This window comes from Blennius ocellaris, assembly GCF_963422515.1.
Source record: "Blennius ocellaris genome assembly, chromosome: 2".
NCBI lineage: Eukaryota > Metazoa > Chordata > Actinopteri > Blenniiformes > Blenniidae > Blennius > Blennius ocellaris.
In genome coordinates, this window is record NC_137651.1 from 9,388,636 (window position 1) to 9,400,949 (window position 12,314).

The 12,314-nt window shown below is 42.4% G+C and overlaps 1 protein-coding gene across 5 annotated transcripts in view; it reads right to left on the reverse strand.

Moving 5' to 3' along the window:
• Nucleotides 1–7,746: 7,746 nt before the first annotated feature.
• The window catches only part of arhgef12a (Rho guanine nucleotide exchange factor (GEF) 12a), a 47,611-nt gene continuing 43,043 nt past the window's right edge, over nucleotides 7,747–12,314 (reverse strand). For 3 of the 5 annotated variants that reach the window (XM_080508135.1, XM_080508133.1, XM_080508134.1), the window contains 7 exons: nucleotides 11,981–12,068; nucleotides 11,630–11,889; nucleotides 11,290–11,493; nucleotides 10,978–11,214; nucleotides 10,183–10,415; nucleotides 10,010–10,085; nucleotides 7,747–9,062 (listed from right to left, as the gene is read on the reverse strand). In XM_080508135.1, coding sequence (XP_080364261.1) covers nucleotides 9,052–9,062; nucleotides 10,010–10,085; nucleotides 10,183–10,415; nucleotides 10,978–11,214; nucleotides 11,290–11,493; nucleotides 11,630–11,889; nucleotides 11,981–12,068 — 1,109 coding nt within the window. In that variant the 3' untranslated portion in view covers nucleotides 7,747–9,051. The remainder of the gene's footprint in view (nucleotides 9,063–10,009; nucleotides 10,086–10,182; nucleotides 10,416–10,977; nucleotides 11,215–11,289; nucleotides 11,494–11,629; nucleotides 11,890–11,980; nucleotides 12,069–12,314) is intronic. The other 2 variants (XM_080508137.1, XM_080508136.1) reach the window with 1 other exon arrangement.

Here is a 12,314-nt window from a genome sequence, read left to right on the forward strand (position 1 = left end):
CACCTGGCTCATTGTTGTGCTTTGGGACAGTGATTACTCCAGAGGCTATGGATTAACCACACTGTGAAGAGCACATTGATCTTCACTTCAATCCATCTGATATTGGCTTCTGCTCGATGGAGGGGGAGAGGAGCAGCATGAAAATCAATCCTGTAAGGTCTCCATTTGGGAAACGGGTTACAAAATTATGGTAATCTTTCGTAATGTTCTCGATTGATAGTGAAATTCATCGGAGAGTGTAACTCACCAGCTGCACATAAAGACTGCGTTTTTTTTTTTTTATGGGCAGTGTGAAGGCCTTTTTTGAGGTACTTTCCTCTGACTTGCTTTATCCAACCATCTTCTACAGCTTTTTGTCCAAACCAAGCTTTCGCAGAGCTGTACCCAATCCCGGCTGACATTGGATGAAAGTCACTGTACGTCTTGGACAAGTCACCAGTGTGTCACAGGGAAAACACAAAGACAAACAAACCATCCACAGCCAATACAGAGTCACTGGCTGACCAAACAAGCCTGTCTTTGGAATGTGGTGAGAAGCCAGTGTACCCAGACAAGACGAGTCCAGGAGATAGGAAGAACATGTAAATGCCACATGAAAAGTCCCAGAAAGGATAAAGATTCGAACACTGAATCATTAAACTACAGGTGCAAAGCCCTAATTGAGTCAAACAATATGTTTTACTTAATTTAGCATCAATTCACATCTTAAATGCAATGCAGCAATTGAACCATGCACCATGCAACACATTCATACTTTGACAATTTTTAACAACGTTATATTATATTATATTATATTATATTATATTATATTATATTATATTATATTATACTATCGTATTTATCAATTCAACACCATCCACAAAGCAAACAAACCCACTCAGTCATTTTTGAATACTGTATGTCATAACAATCAATTATTTATATCTCTTTTTAAACTGAATTACGTTTGATATTTGCTTTATCTCTGCCCACAATTTGTTCCACAATTTTACACCACAGACAATGATACAGAAACTTTTCAAAGTAGTGCGCACATCATAAATCTTTAAATGTAACTTTCCCTTGAAATCAAAACCTCCCTTTCTGAATATCACCTGGCAACAAGTTATTCTTTGCTTTATAAATTATTTGAATGGTTTTGAACTCCACGAGGTCAAAACATTTTAAAGTTTTACATGGAAAAAATTGTCGATTGGCGCATTCCCCAAAACTGACCTTGTGAAAAATTTGTTTTGCTCTTTTTTTGCTGAATAAAAACTTTGTGATGACTTTGCATTTAAATTTATCCATACCGCCACACAGTAAGTTTATTAAGGTAAAACCAGAGAATTATAAAGGATGTAAAGTGATTATTGAAAGGAAAGGAAAGGGCCAGGAAAGTTCGTTTTAGATATTTCATTGGCGGTTTCCAATAAATTCGGTCATGAATTATTACTCACCCTTCCTACACATCAACACCTTCTATCTGTAATGAAATGATGTTAAAAATAGATGAAGCCAGTCACACTGGTTGCATGTTAGTGTAATGGTTCCTGGTTCAATCATGTGCTTGGGGATCTTTACTGAATGGATGTTTTATGTGGATTTTATCTTGATATTCTAGTTTTTCACACTGTCCAAACACATCTGTTTGATGGTGTCTCTAAATTGTAGGTAGGTGTGATTATAAGGGGTTGTCTCTCTGTGTTGGCCCGGTGATGGACTGACAAACTGTCCCACAATGCACCCCGCCTGCCTTTCGCCCACCCTTCGTCAGCTGGAATCAACTCAAGCGTCTGTGATCCCAGCTGTGATTGATAGAAATTGGGTGGACAGCTGACATGTTTGCTCACACCCTGAGCTGGTATGTTTAACCTGTTGCTTCTGCAAGTCACTGGGGTTTCATTAAGAACATTTCCTCACATCAAAGAAGCTGTTTTAGATCTATATGTACTGTCTGTGGTGCAGAAGATTCACCGTAAAATGACTTCAGGCACATTTCTTAAAATGCAGATTTGGACGAGAAACTTGACGTGTAAGACGTAGATATGATAAAAACAAAGCAAAATGTTTGAATCCTTGGTATAGCTACACAGGAAAAACAGATTGTTTGATTATAGTTACAAACACCCACCCTCCCCACTGGAAAAAAACAAAACAGACTCAAAACAAAATAAACAAAATCAACTACGAAAGCGTGTTTAAACTTTTTCTAGTACCCATTTGCATTTTTCCTTTTCTCTTTTTATCCTCTGTATTTTGAAATATAATCGCATTTGATGAGCACAAGGCAAGCAGACAGTGATTTATTGCATTGCAAAACAACCCCACTAAGCCTCTGCTAGAAAAGCTCCTCTGCAGTAGTAATGGAGGAATATAAGTAATTATTTTGCTGACTGATCCTCGACCTCACACAGTCTTCAGACTTGGTGATTGACTGGATATTAGTGAGAGAAGCAGACCCCCGGGATGCTGCATGTGTGCATCCCGCTGCAAACGCAGAGATGAATACTGATGAACTGCACACTCCGCCAAAACCATAAAGTGAGGCACGCTGAATGGAGGCAGGAGAGGAGGGAAAAGGAGGGAGGTCCACTGAATTGCTGAGTGAAATTCTCGTGCAGGACGACAGACAGCGACACTGAAAATGTTGCATGTGTGACAACGGAAGCAACAATAGCGGAGTGATTCTATGGAGCGGCGCGAGATGAGCATAAAATATACAACACCTGAAATATGAGAATAGTGATTCAGACACTTGTCGATGCATTAGCATATTGATGAGAAACTCTCTTTTTTTTGGGACAGAAACATGCATGCGTACATGTGCATGTGTGGGTATTTGCCGGGATTACGTCATTACGGGTCAATGCACACACTTACAGAGTTTGATTATTACAAAGCTCTTCATGGAAATGTGAATGGAAAAAAACATCTGCCTTTGTAATGAAAACAAATGCTTGTGTACTCTGAGCATTCACACGCTACCCTTTTCTTAGAATATTAAGTATTTTTTTTTATTTGATGTGTTTCGCTCAATTTGCACATGGCTTACATCACAATGGAGGTGATTCATCAAAAAAGATCCCTCCATTCCCCACAAATCACATCCGAGTGGTTGTCCATTCTTGATTTATGTTAACATGTTGCTGTGCACAAAAATTGCTGCTTTCCATTTGCTTCTGATGATCGTAGGTCCTCCCTTAAATCGATGTCACTTATTGTTTTTCACAAACGACAATACTGCAAGTCAAAAAACAGATGTGTTCAGTAGAACTAGTTCTGCTAGCTCTTTTCTAAGCTTAAATAAACATATCTCCCGGCATACTGCAGCAGAGCTGTATGTATGAGTCATTGAAAAGCTGGGAAAACTTCTTTGTGCTGTAGAAATAACGTTCCCAACATAGTTTTTGCGAACTTGTCACACTGCACCCATTCATCTTGAAAACGGGACTCAGCGTCCTTGAAGCTGCTCTCAGTTCAGCATTATAATACTGACCTAAAGAAAAATGGGTATTTTATCACCACAACTTAAAAAAATATAAGGCGCCAAATGATGAATTCTGACGCAACTGGCAAAGCAGCAGAAGGTAAAAGGAGTCACAGGGACTGAAAGGATTCTCATCGGTGTGCACACGTACGACTGCTGCAGATGTTGAATTCCGCGATTCAGAAAACAACTCTAGAATAATGCATAACCCTCTTCTAAAGTGAAGCCAACATACCAAATACTAACGCATGGATTCGAGCTGTAGCTGTGGCTCAATTGTTGGAGTCGATCATTCTCTAAGATTGGACACAAAAATGTGCTTTTGTGTGTGGCCACATAAAGACTTTCAGGTGTGTATTCAGCTGTGCACAGTATAGGTTTATATTTAGGTACTTGACCCACACGTGGGCACTGTGTGTGTGTGTGTGTGTGTGTGTGTGTGTGTGTGTGTGTGTGTGTGTGTGTGTGTGTGTGTGTGTGTGTGTGTGTGTGTGTGTGTGTGTTTGACCTGAGAATGTAACCCACCTTCACCCACAGTCCGCTCCAGCATCATGTGATTCTGGACTGGATAAAGATGGATGCAGATGGATGAAGGGAAAGTATGTTTCAGCAGCAGTATACTAATGTATGCACAGACCGTATGATTATTGCAAAGCTTTTTATGGAAATGTGGACGTAAAAGTTCCTTAAAAAAAAAGTAAAAGTGTTTGCCTCCTGTCACAGGTGAGTTGTTTAGTCAAGCATCCTTATCTTAGAACTAAGCCCCATAGCAACAACCTTAATGATGTGCTCCACTATAATCATCCGCAAAACAGTTCTTTGTGATCCTGAGCATCAGGTAAACACATCAAATCCTCAACTTCATTTTTTTCCCACCTTGAATATGCTCCCAAAATGTATGCAAATCAGGATTTGAAAACATGAATGTTTTCTGTTAGGGTTTTTGTTTTGTTTTTCATTCTATTTTTAGAGGATGACACAACTTCAAGGACCTCGTGGGTGAAAAATAAGAGAAAAACAACAGTTGCACATATGCACTCTCATTGGGACTGCTCTTGAAGGCTAAAAAAAACCCCACATGTGCCCCGATGGCTCGAGTTGGATATGAGAGGGGAAAGAGTCGTCTTGTCAGAGCTTGACAGGGTCAGACCTCCTGAAAGCCTCTGATGTGACTGAATGACACCTCTCTCTTCTTTGTCTTCACCACTCCAATTAGCTGGACGACAGGTGCATGTGGAGGAGTCACACAATCAATTAGCGACCCTTCTATTCTCCCTCTGTCCCCTGCTTCATCTATCCTGTCTTTTACCCCCCCACCCGAACTGTTAATTTATCAGCCTCTCTCTTATTAACTGCTTGGCCAAGTTTCTACTCGTCTGCCCTCTCATTGTCTCCCTATAACATCCCCCCTCTCTCTCTCTCTCTCTCTCCTCTGTTTCACTGCAGCATGCCTTCAGTCGGGGGAGACCAAAAGAAGGAGAGTGTCATTCACACTGTGCTCTCCACTTAGCACACACCATGCACAATCACCAGCAGATGCAACTCCAGGACTACAGGTAGCAGTAAAATGGGACAGAAATCACCATAAAAGCTGTCTCTTCCACTGCAGGAGCCTCTTGACCGCAGCGTCCTCTCATTACGGAGGCCAGCAGGAAGCACTCCTTCGTTCGTTTATTCGTCACGACACTGGGCTCACATATATCTGGGAGATCAATAGGCACCCTGGGTTATTTAAAACACTGATGTCACTGCAGGTTTTCGGGTGGGTCTCCTCCACACATGGTTTAATGGTGGAAGCTTGCCACCTGCTGGTAATGAACATCACCTTCCCCCTGTGTCCTTCATCAAACCTCCCTGAGTTCAGTTTCTTTAAAACTCCTCACCAGCCTGACATTTACTGCTGCCAAGCGCCGACTGAAAACACTTCCTTCTCTTAAGGTCAGAAAAAAATTTCCTGGCATTTTGACTAAAGGGATAAGATTAAAATGCCCCGAAATGCCCGCGTTGCTCATGTTTCCAACTACCTTTTTAGTATTGAAGTTCCTCGGGGCAAAAAGATGCTTAACATGTCATGTTTCATTCAGATTTGGTCACTCACAAGCAACAGGTGAGCGTCAAAGTTTCGCCACTAATATAGAACACTTTCTAGGAGTCTGCAATACAAATGAGACTCTGGTTACTCTCGATTAAAGTGCTCCTTATTGAAGTCACTCACACAGTGCAGCTTTATGGAATTACAGCTGAGTTTCCTGCAATTCAAACCCAACAGTGAAGCACCCTCCCTCTGCCATTAGGCTGAATTATAAATACAGTCAAATCCAATTTGATGATTTTATTATAACTCCAGAGTGGAGCAGTCTTTGACTCGGCGGACCTCAACTCCAGATAAATCTGATATGGCTCAAAGACAAACACACTCCTGAAATCATATTAAACAAAACGTCACTGTTAACACGAGTGGCTGCAGAAGTACTCAAATGTCCATCCAGCTCAGGGCTGGGAGGCACAAGCACTGTGAGTGACATGCACAAAAGACAACATGCAAACTGAGAGCCTGGTCCTCCAGTTACTGTTCAAACTCCTGAAAAAAACCCCAAAACAAACAGTAACATGAAAGCATGGATCCAGTGGAGGCTTCCTTTAAATACAGTCAGAGAAAATTGAAAAAAGAAAATAACTACTTTGATCAATATGCAAATATGTCTCACATTGTCTGCAGCCCTGGTAATGACAATACGTCCCATGAATCAAAGAGCTGAACTGTAGGATATTCAGATTTCTGTAGTGTTTGATCAATTATCTCCAAGTAACAGTAAAACTCAAACGTTTAGCAGGTTAAACATCCCTGAGGACAACGCAGGAAGCCGGAACAGAGAGACAGCAGCTCTCCACATGGTGTCATCCATGACATAAGTAGTGAAAAGCAAGCTCACGCAAACTTCAGTAACTGCAACTGTGACAACAATTACCAAAGTAATTAGTGAGAGACAGTTTCTGTTATTAACTTTATCCTTGAAATGATGCTATATTTATAAGAGACATGCGTTTGTGGAATGTGCAGTAGACCAGTCTTTTTGCCCATTTTGGAAAACGCATTCTTTTGATTTTTGTTGGGCCGGTTGAATGATTAAAACTCCAGAATAACGAGAATTAGCTAATTTAACTGGAGCCTCAGTATTAGTGGAAGATGTTGATTGAGGCTGGCGGGCAACCGGGATCCGACAAATTTATGTCCATTATAAACATGCATGGTTTCAAAGCTAAATTATTGTGAAGAATTCTCACAACAAAGAAATGACCATTATCCGCTGTGGTTGCCACTTTTTATGTTTATGTTGGGCTTTATGGGGTTCACTTACTGTCGGGTGATATTACCATTATGACCTGCAACATCCTTCAGAAAACAAGCTCTATGAACAGAGCATAAATCACCGGGGGCCGATTACACACAGACACAGAAAGTAACCCGAGAGTGTGTCGAGGTGACGCCTCGTCGAAAGGAAATATAGCAACGGCCCAGACGGGTGGCGGATTTATACTGTGAGGCATGTCAGGACACGAGGACAGTCCATGTAGGACGGGTACATTACCGCCATTAGACACGGAAAGGAAACACTGACCCTTCCCATGGGGATGACCCATAACTCAGTCAGATAGAAAGGAGGCGAGCAGGCTAACTGCCTCACGTCTTGTTTCTTTCATGTTTTGACATTAATAACACAACTGAACATTTTCGTCACGTCAATTAAAAAAAAATAAAATAAAATAAAAAAAGTGCTTTTAGCAACAGGGAGTGAAAAAGAAAAATTCAAGAATTATCGAAGACAAAGAGCCGTTACAAGTGATTCTCCCTTGTCCTTGATCTCAGTCTTCAAAATGGCTTCCAATCATTTTTCCATTACTGTACCTGTCACTCAATAAGTACTGTACAAGTCAAATGTTCAAGCCGGCTGGTTTAACGCCTTGCTAGTGTGGCACACATTTTTATTTCCCTCTCAGCAGTGTGTTCAGTGAAATTAGTAGACTTACATGAAATTGCAAGTTCATCCACGAGCAATGTCACATTTTTTGATGTTGTTGGAAAAAAAAAAAGAGCGAGAGAAAAAAGTTACAACGCCTGCAATCAAGCAAAAATTACCACTTCAAGCTCTGTGAAAAAGCTTCATCCTCCTAAAACCAGGCACAGCAGTGGTTAAAAAAAACAAAACAAAACAAAAAAAAACCCAAAGAAAAAGAGGCACGTTTTCTTTTTGGATGTGTCATGGCACCATTTATTTTTGTAAAGTTATGCATAAACCTTCCAACTTGATCATTGTACAGTATATGTTGAACTTCATGACATTATTAGAATATCCGGCAGTCGGATCAGCGTTGCCAACAGTAGCGGGAAGATGAAGAAGCAGCGTCTGTCAGGAGCTGACACAGAAAGGGCATAACCACTCCTTGAAGAAGAGAGGAAAGGGACAAGGACGGGGGGGGAGCACACAACAGATACCCAGAGGCAGAGGAGGAAGCATGACATAAGAGGGTAGCAGGGGATAAATAAGCATGGAAATCCACTGGGCTGCAAGGGAGGAGTAGAGAGATGACACCCATACATGTTCACAGGAGAGAGAAAAGGGGGAGAGAGAAAGTCACGAAAAAAAAAAAAAAAAGATGAGACAAAATAGTCCTTCACAGCGAGGAAGAGCAGGACGAGGACAAAGGAGTCAGCATAGAAATACAACAGGACCAGATCAGAGCCGAGCGACTCTTCATTCTAGTTTATAGCACAACCTTGAATGCATGGGGAATTCTCAATTTGAAACACAATTGAAGAGGATTCTTCTTTCTTTTTTTTGTTTTGTTTTCTTTCTTTCCTTTGTTTGTTTTCAACACGATGAGATCTATTCACCACCAGTGCAACTCTGGCCTCTATCAGTCTGAGTATACTCCTACCTTGTCATCACAGGATGCGTGTATGCTCGTGTGCACTCACACTCACCCCGTGTGATCCAAGCAGCCAAAAAAAAAAAAAAAAAAAGGAAACGCCATGGCCCAAAAAAACAACAAAAAAAAAGCATGCAAGCAATGTGGGAAAAACACTTAAAAAAAAAAAACGAAAAGAAAGAAAATAAATACATCTTGGGATAAAAAAAATCTTAATACATTATCTTAAAATTTTCCTTTTCTTGTTTTGTGTTTCATATATATATTCTAAACACACATCTTTGTACATTTTGGTATAAGTTCTCTTTCTTGCAGGGAGTTCGGGGGGTGGGTGGGGCTTAAATGGTGGAAAAGGAGGTGGAGGGTGAGGTTTCTGGAGGGGGGGGGGGCAATCCCACTTCCCTGATTGCCTTGTGCTGAGGCGGGTGGAGAGGGTGCGGCGTCCCGACGGTGACTCCTCCCCTCAAACGCTCGCTCGCACTCAAAGTCTCTTGTTTTTTTTTTCCTGCGGTGACGGCGATGGAGAAAAAGAACGGCAGAGCGGCTCAGCAGTGAGAGGACAAGCTTATAGGACGTCCAGAAAAGTCCGGGACAGGAGAGGAAGGAACAGACCACCAGTCGGTACATCCTCTTTGGGACCGGAGACTCTCCCACTATCTTTTCTCTGAGGAGGAAAGAGATCAGAAGATTAACGGATTAACGGCGCATATGGACATAAAAACATGCGACTCCTTGTTGATGCTGAAAATCATAAATCTAACTCACACTTACAAAAAGTACAAAAGCAATTTAATTCAACAAATGTTACCAAATATCATTCATTCATTCATTTGAGTAAAACACAGTACTAACCAGTTCACATAAAAAAAATAAAATAAAAGCATTTGACCAGATTACATAGCCTTAATAAATGCCTGTGTATTTTCTCTTTTCTCTGTATGTTAGATTTCTTTCACATGACATTGCGATTAAAATGAAGAAAACAAGTGGTGTTTTAAAATGAATTACCCACCTCGTTAAACTTCATCTTTTCTCAACTGAAAGTACAATAAATGTCAAAAAAGGTTTTACGAGTATCTTCTTCGTCTTTTGGTCTGCCTCCACCTCTTCTGTTACAGCTAAATCGCTACACCCATCAATCTTTTCAGAGCTTCCTCTCTTGTCATCCTTTGTGGCAGCTCCCAAAAAAATTTTTATTTTTAAAAAGGAAATTGAAATTGAAACGATAAATAACTTATCAATAAAATTCGCACGGCTTTGCTGTTGCTCGAGTTGCCCACGCATCCCAGCGGGCTGTTACTAATATTTTAAAGTAAAATCCCTTCGATGCTTATGAGATTGTGTGCGTTCACTTTCACTTTTGATTTGGGAGAGGAAGCTGCTCTGTTTTTCTTGGACTTGAAGTAAATCTCCGTGCTGTGGTCGAGTTGATGTGTTTGCAGAATTTAAAGTATTGCCTGCTCCTCCCACACACCTCTCACGTACGGCAGACAAATTACCTGTGTTTTTGATAACCTGTAATTTGCTGAGGTGGGTGTTAAATCGAGAAACGTGTTTCCGAACTGAAACTTTTCCAAGTTTCTCACAGCTACTGAACAGAAACTGGGATACCTTTGTTTCCCTCCGTGTCCGATGCCGACCTCTCGGGCCTTTGGCGTATTAGATCATTGTACTTGGCCTCAACCTCCTGCAAAGAAAAAACACATTGATGAAATCATCACTGCACGTACGCATCGTGATATTTACCGCGGGTGTTCGCTGTGAGGGGGTCTCATGTTGGATACCTTCAGATAGTTGAGGTTGGCCTGAAGACTTCGAAGATGACACAGGACCTGCCGGCTGAAAGACGAGAGGCTGCCGACCTGCGAGGTGGAGGAGAACCTCAGGTTGATGCCCGAGTCGGCGGCGCAGCCCTTGGAGGCACTCAGCTGCTTCTTCCCTGTGGCAGCTGCCAAGATGTCGTCGTCTGTGCTGCTCTCGCCCGGATTGCCGTAACCCTCCAGGACCAAATATCCCGCTGGAAAGATCACAAGCAGACTGGAAATTTATCTATGCTGCAATTCAACAGTGACGACAAAACGTTGGCATCAGAATCTAAACGATGAAGGCCAGATGTTTTGAGTGAACAAACAAGAGAAACTGACAGTGAAAACAGAATGTCAACACCCTGAAAGAAAGAAATAAAGAAAAGAGAGTAATATCGAGAATAAATAATGAATAAAATCAGAATGTTTAAAGTGGAGACATAAAATTCACTGTCAGCGGTAAAGGTCAAAACATCAGGGGGTAAAATTCTGAATGTTGAGGATAAATGAATGTTAAAAAAAAAAAAAAATGGAATATCACAAGAGGAGATTTAAAAGGTTGAGAACAAAGTGGTTGTATTGTGTGTTGAGAGTAACATTTTAATTCAAGAATTAAAATGGAATTTGGGGATTAAATATTGACTGAGTTTGGGATTGCTCTGCATTTTCAAAACTTTTTGGATTTTGATATACGCCGTCATGAGAAACCGCAGGTTGAGCTGAATCCGACAGCGGAAAATCCAGTGAAACCAACTCGCAGCCATCTCGTCTCACCATAATCCTCTGGAGAGTCGAAGAAGCCGGTGTCCCCTGAGCCCAGGTCCAGCGCCAGGTCCTCCGTCTGGGAGCTGGTCTTCTCGGACCCGTTGTGGACCATCACCCGAGCCCGGCTGTCGATGGGGGTCCGCAGCGAGGTGGTCCGGAGGAGGCGGGCCCCCGTGGAGCGTTTGGTTTGTTCGGCCGCCTCCTGGGACATCAGCTGGGTCACCAGCACCTGCTTCAGCGCTGCCACTGACAGAAGAAAGGAAGCAGTGAGTTCGCCGCGTGGGCAACACACGTAGGGTCGCTCTTCTCCTGTGTACGTACGTGTTTTCAAGGCCTCGTCGGCCTTGGAGGGAAACGCGTTGAATGAGTCTCCTTCTCGGCGATCCTCGGCAGCCTGATAAGGGAGCTCTGGGTCCACGAAACCTTCCTCCTCCTCCTCCTCCTCAGCCTTCACTCCTTCAAATGGATTACCCCCAGGTAGAGAAGTCTGCAGTGCTCCTCTGGAGGCTGGACTGCTCTCTTTATCTGAGGAGGTGTAATTACAGCTATCAGACCAGCTCTAATGAAGAGACACACTATCAACACAGCTGCTCTGGGTGGGATAGTTAAGCAATGTGGTGGGAGAAGGATTCAAGTGGGTAAGTGAGACGGCTCCAGTTACCTGTGGACTGTGTGCTTCCGGTGGATGTACGGTCCGGGTCTCGACTCAGCCTGGAAACGCCCGCTGTGATCATCTCCACGCCGTCTCTGTCTCCACTATCACACATGCAGGACTGTAGGTTAGTAACAAGTCCCAAACACTGGGAAGCGTCACAAGTGCACTGATAACGTTGAGCAGCATACTCGGTCTGAGGTAACGGTATGACGCTGTGAGGCTTCACTTTCATGGTATCGGCTCTCTGGGTGATGAGTCGCTGCCACCTTGCATAGAGGGGAGAAAGAAGCCATTAGGCCACTTAACAAATGAAGCAGTAAAAATGCTATGAATCGATGGAAGGGCGTTTGGACTCACGTCCTCTGATCTGAGACTGTGGGCGCCATCAGCTCGTAGATCTGAGCTCCGTTGTCTGACATGGACAGGACGAAGAAAGACTTGTTGTCTGGCGGGAGGAGAGGGAGGCTTTTACACATCATGCTGACTTTAATCCTGAGACATTTTTCTTTTATTTTGTTAAACAAAATCCACGGGTTTCTCTATGTTGAGCAGAATGTTTGGAAATCCCTCACTGTTCACTAAAGAACAGATCAGTGGGCACCGGTGAAGCTCTTAGCACCTGTTTCATATCAAAATGTGCTGCCTTTGTCATCTGTGCATCTCTTAATCTGATCAAATGAACACGAGGTGA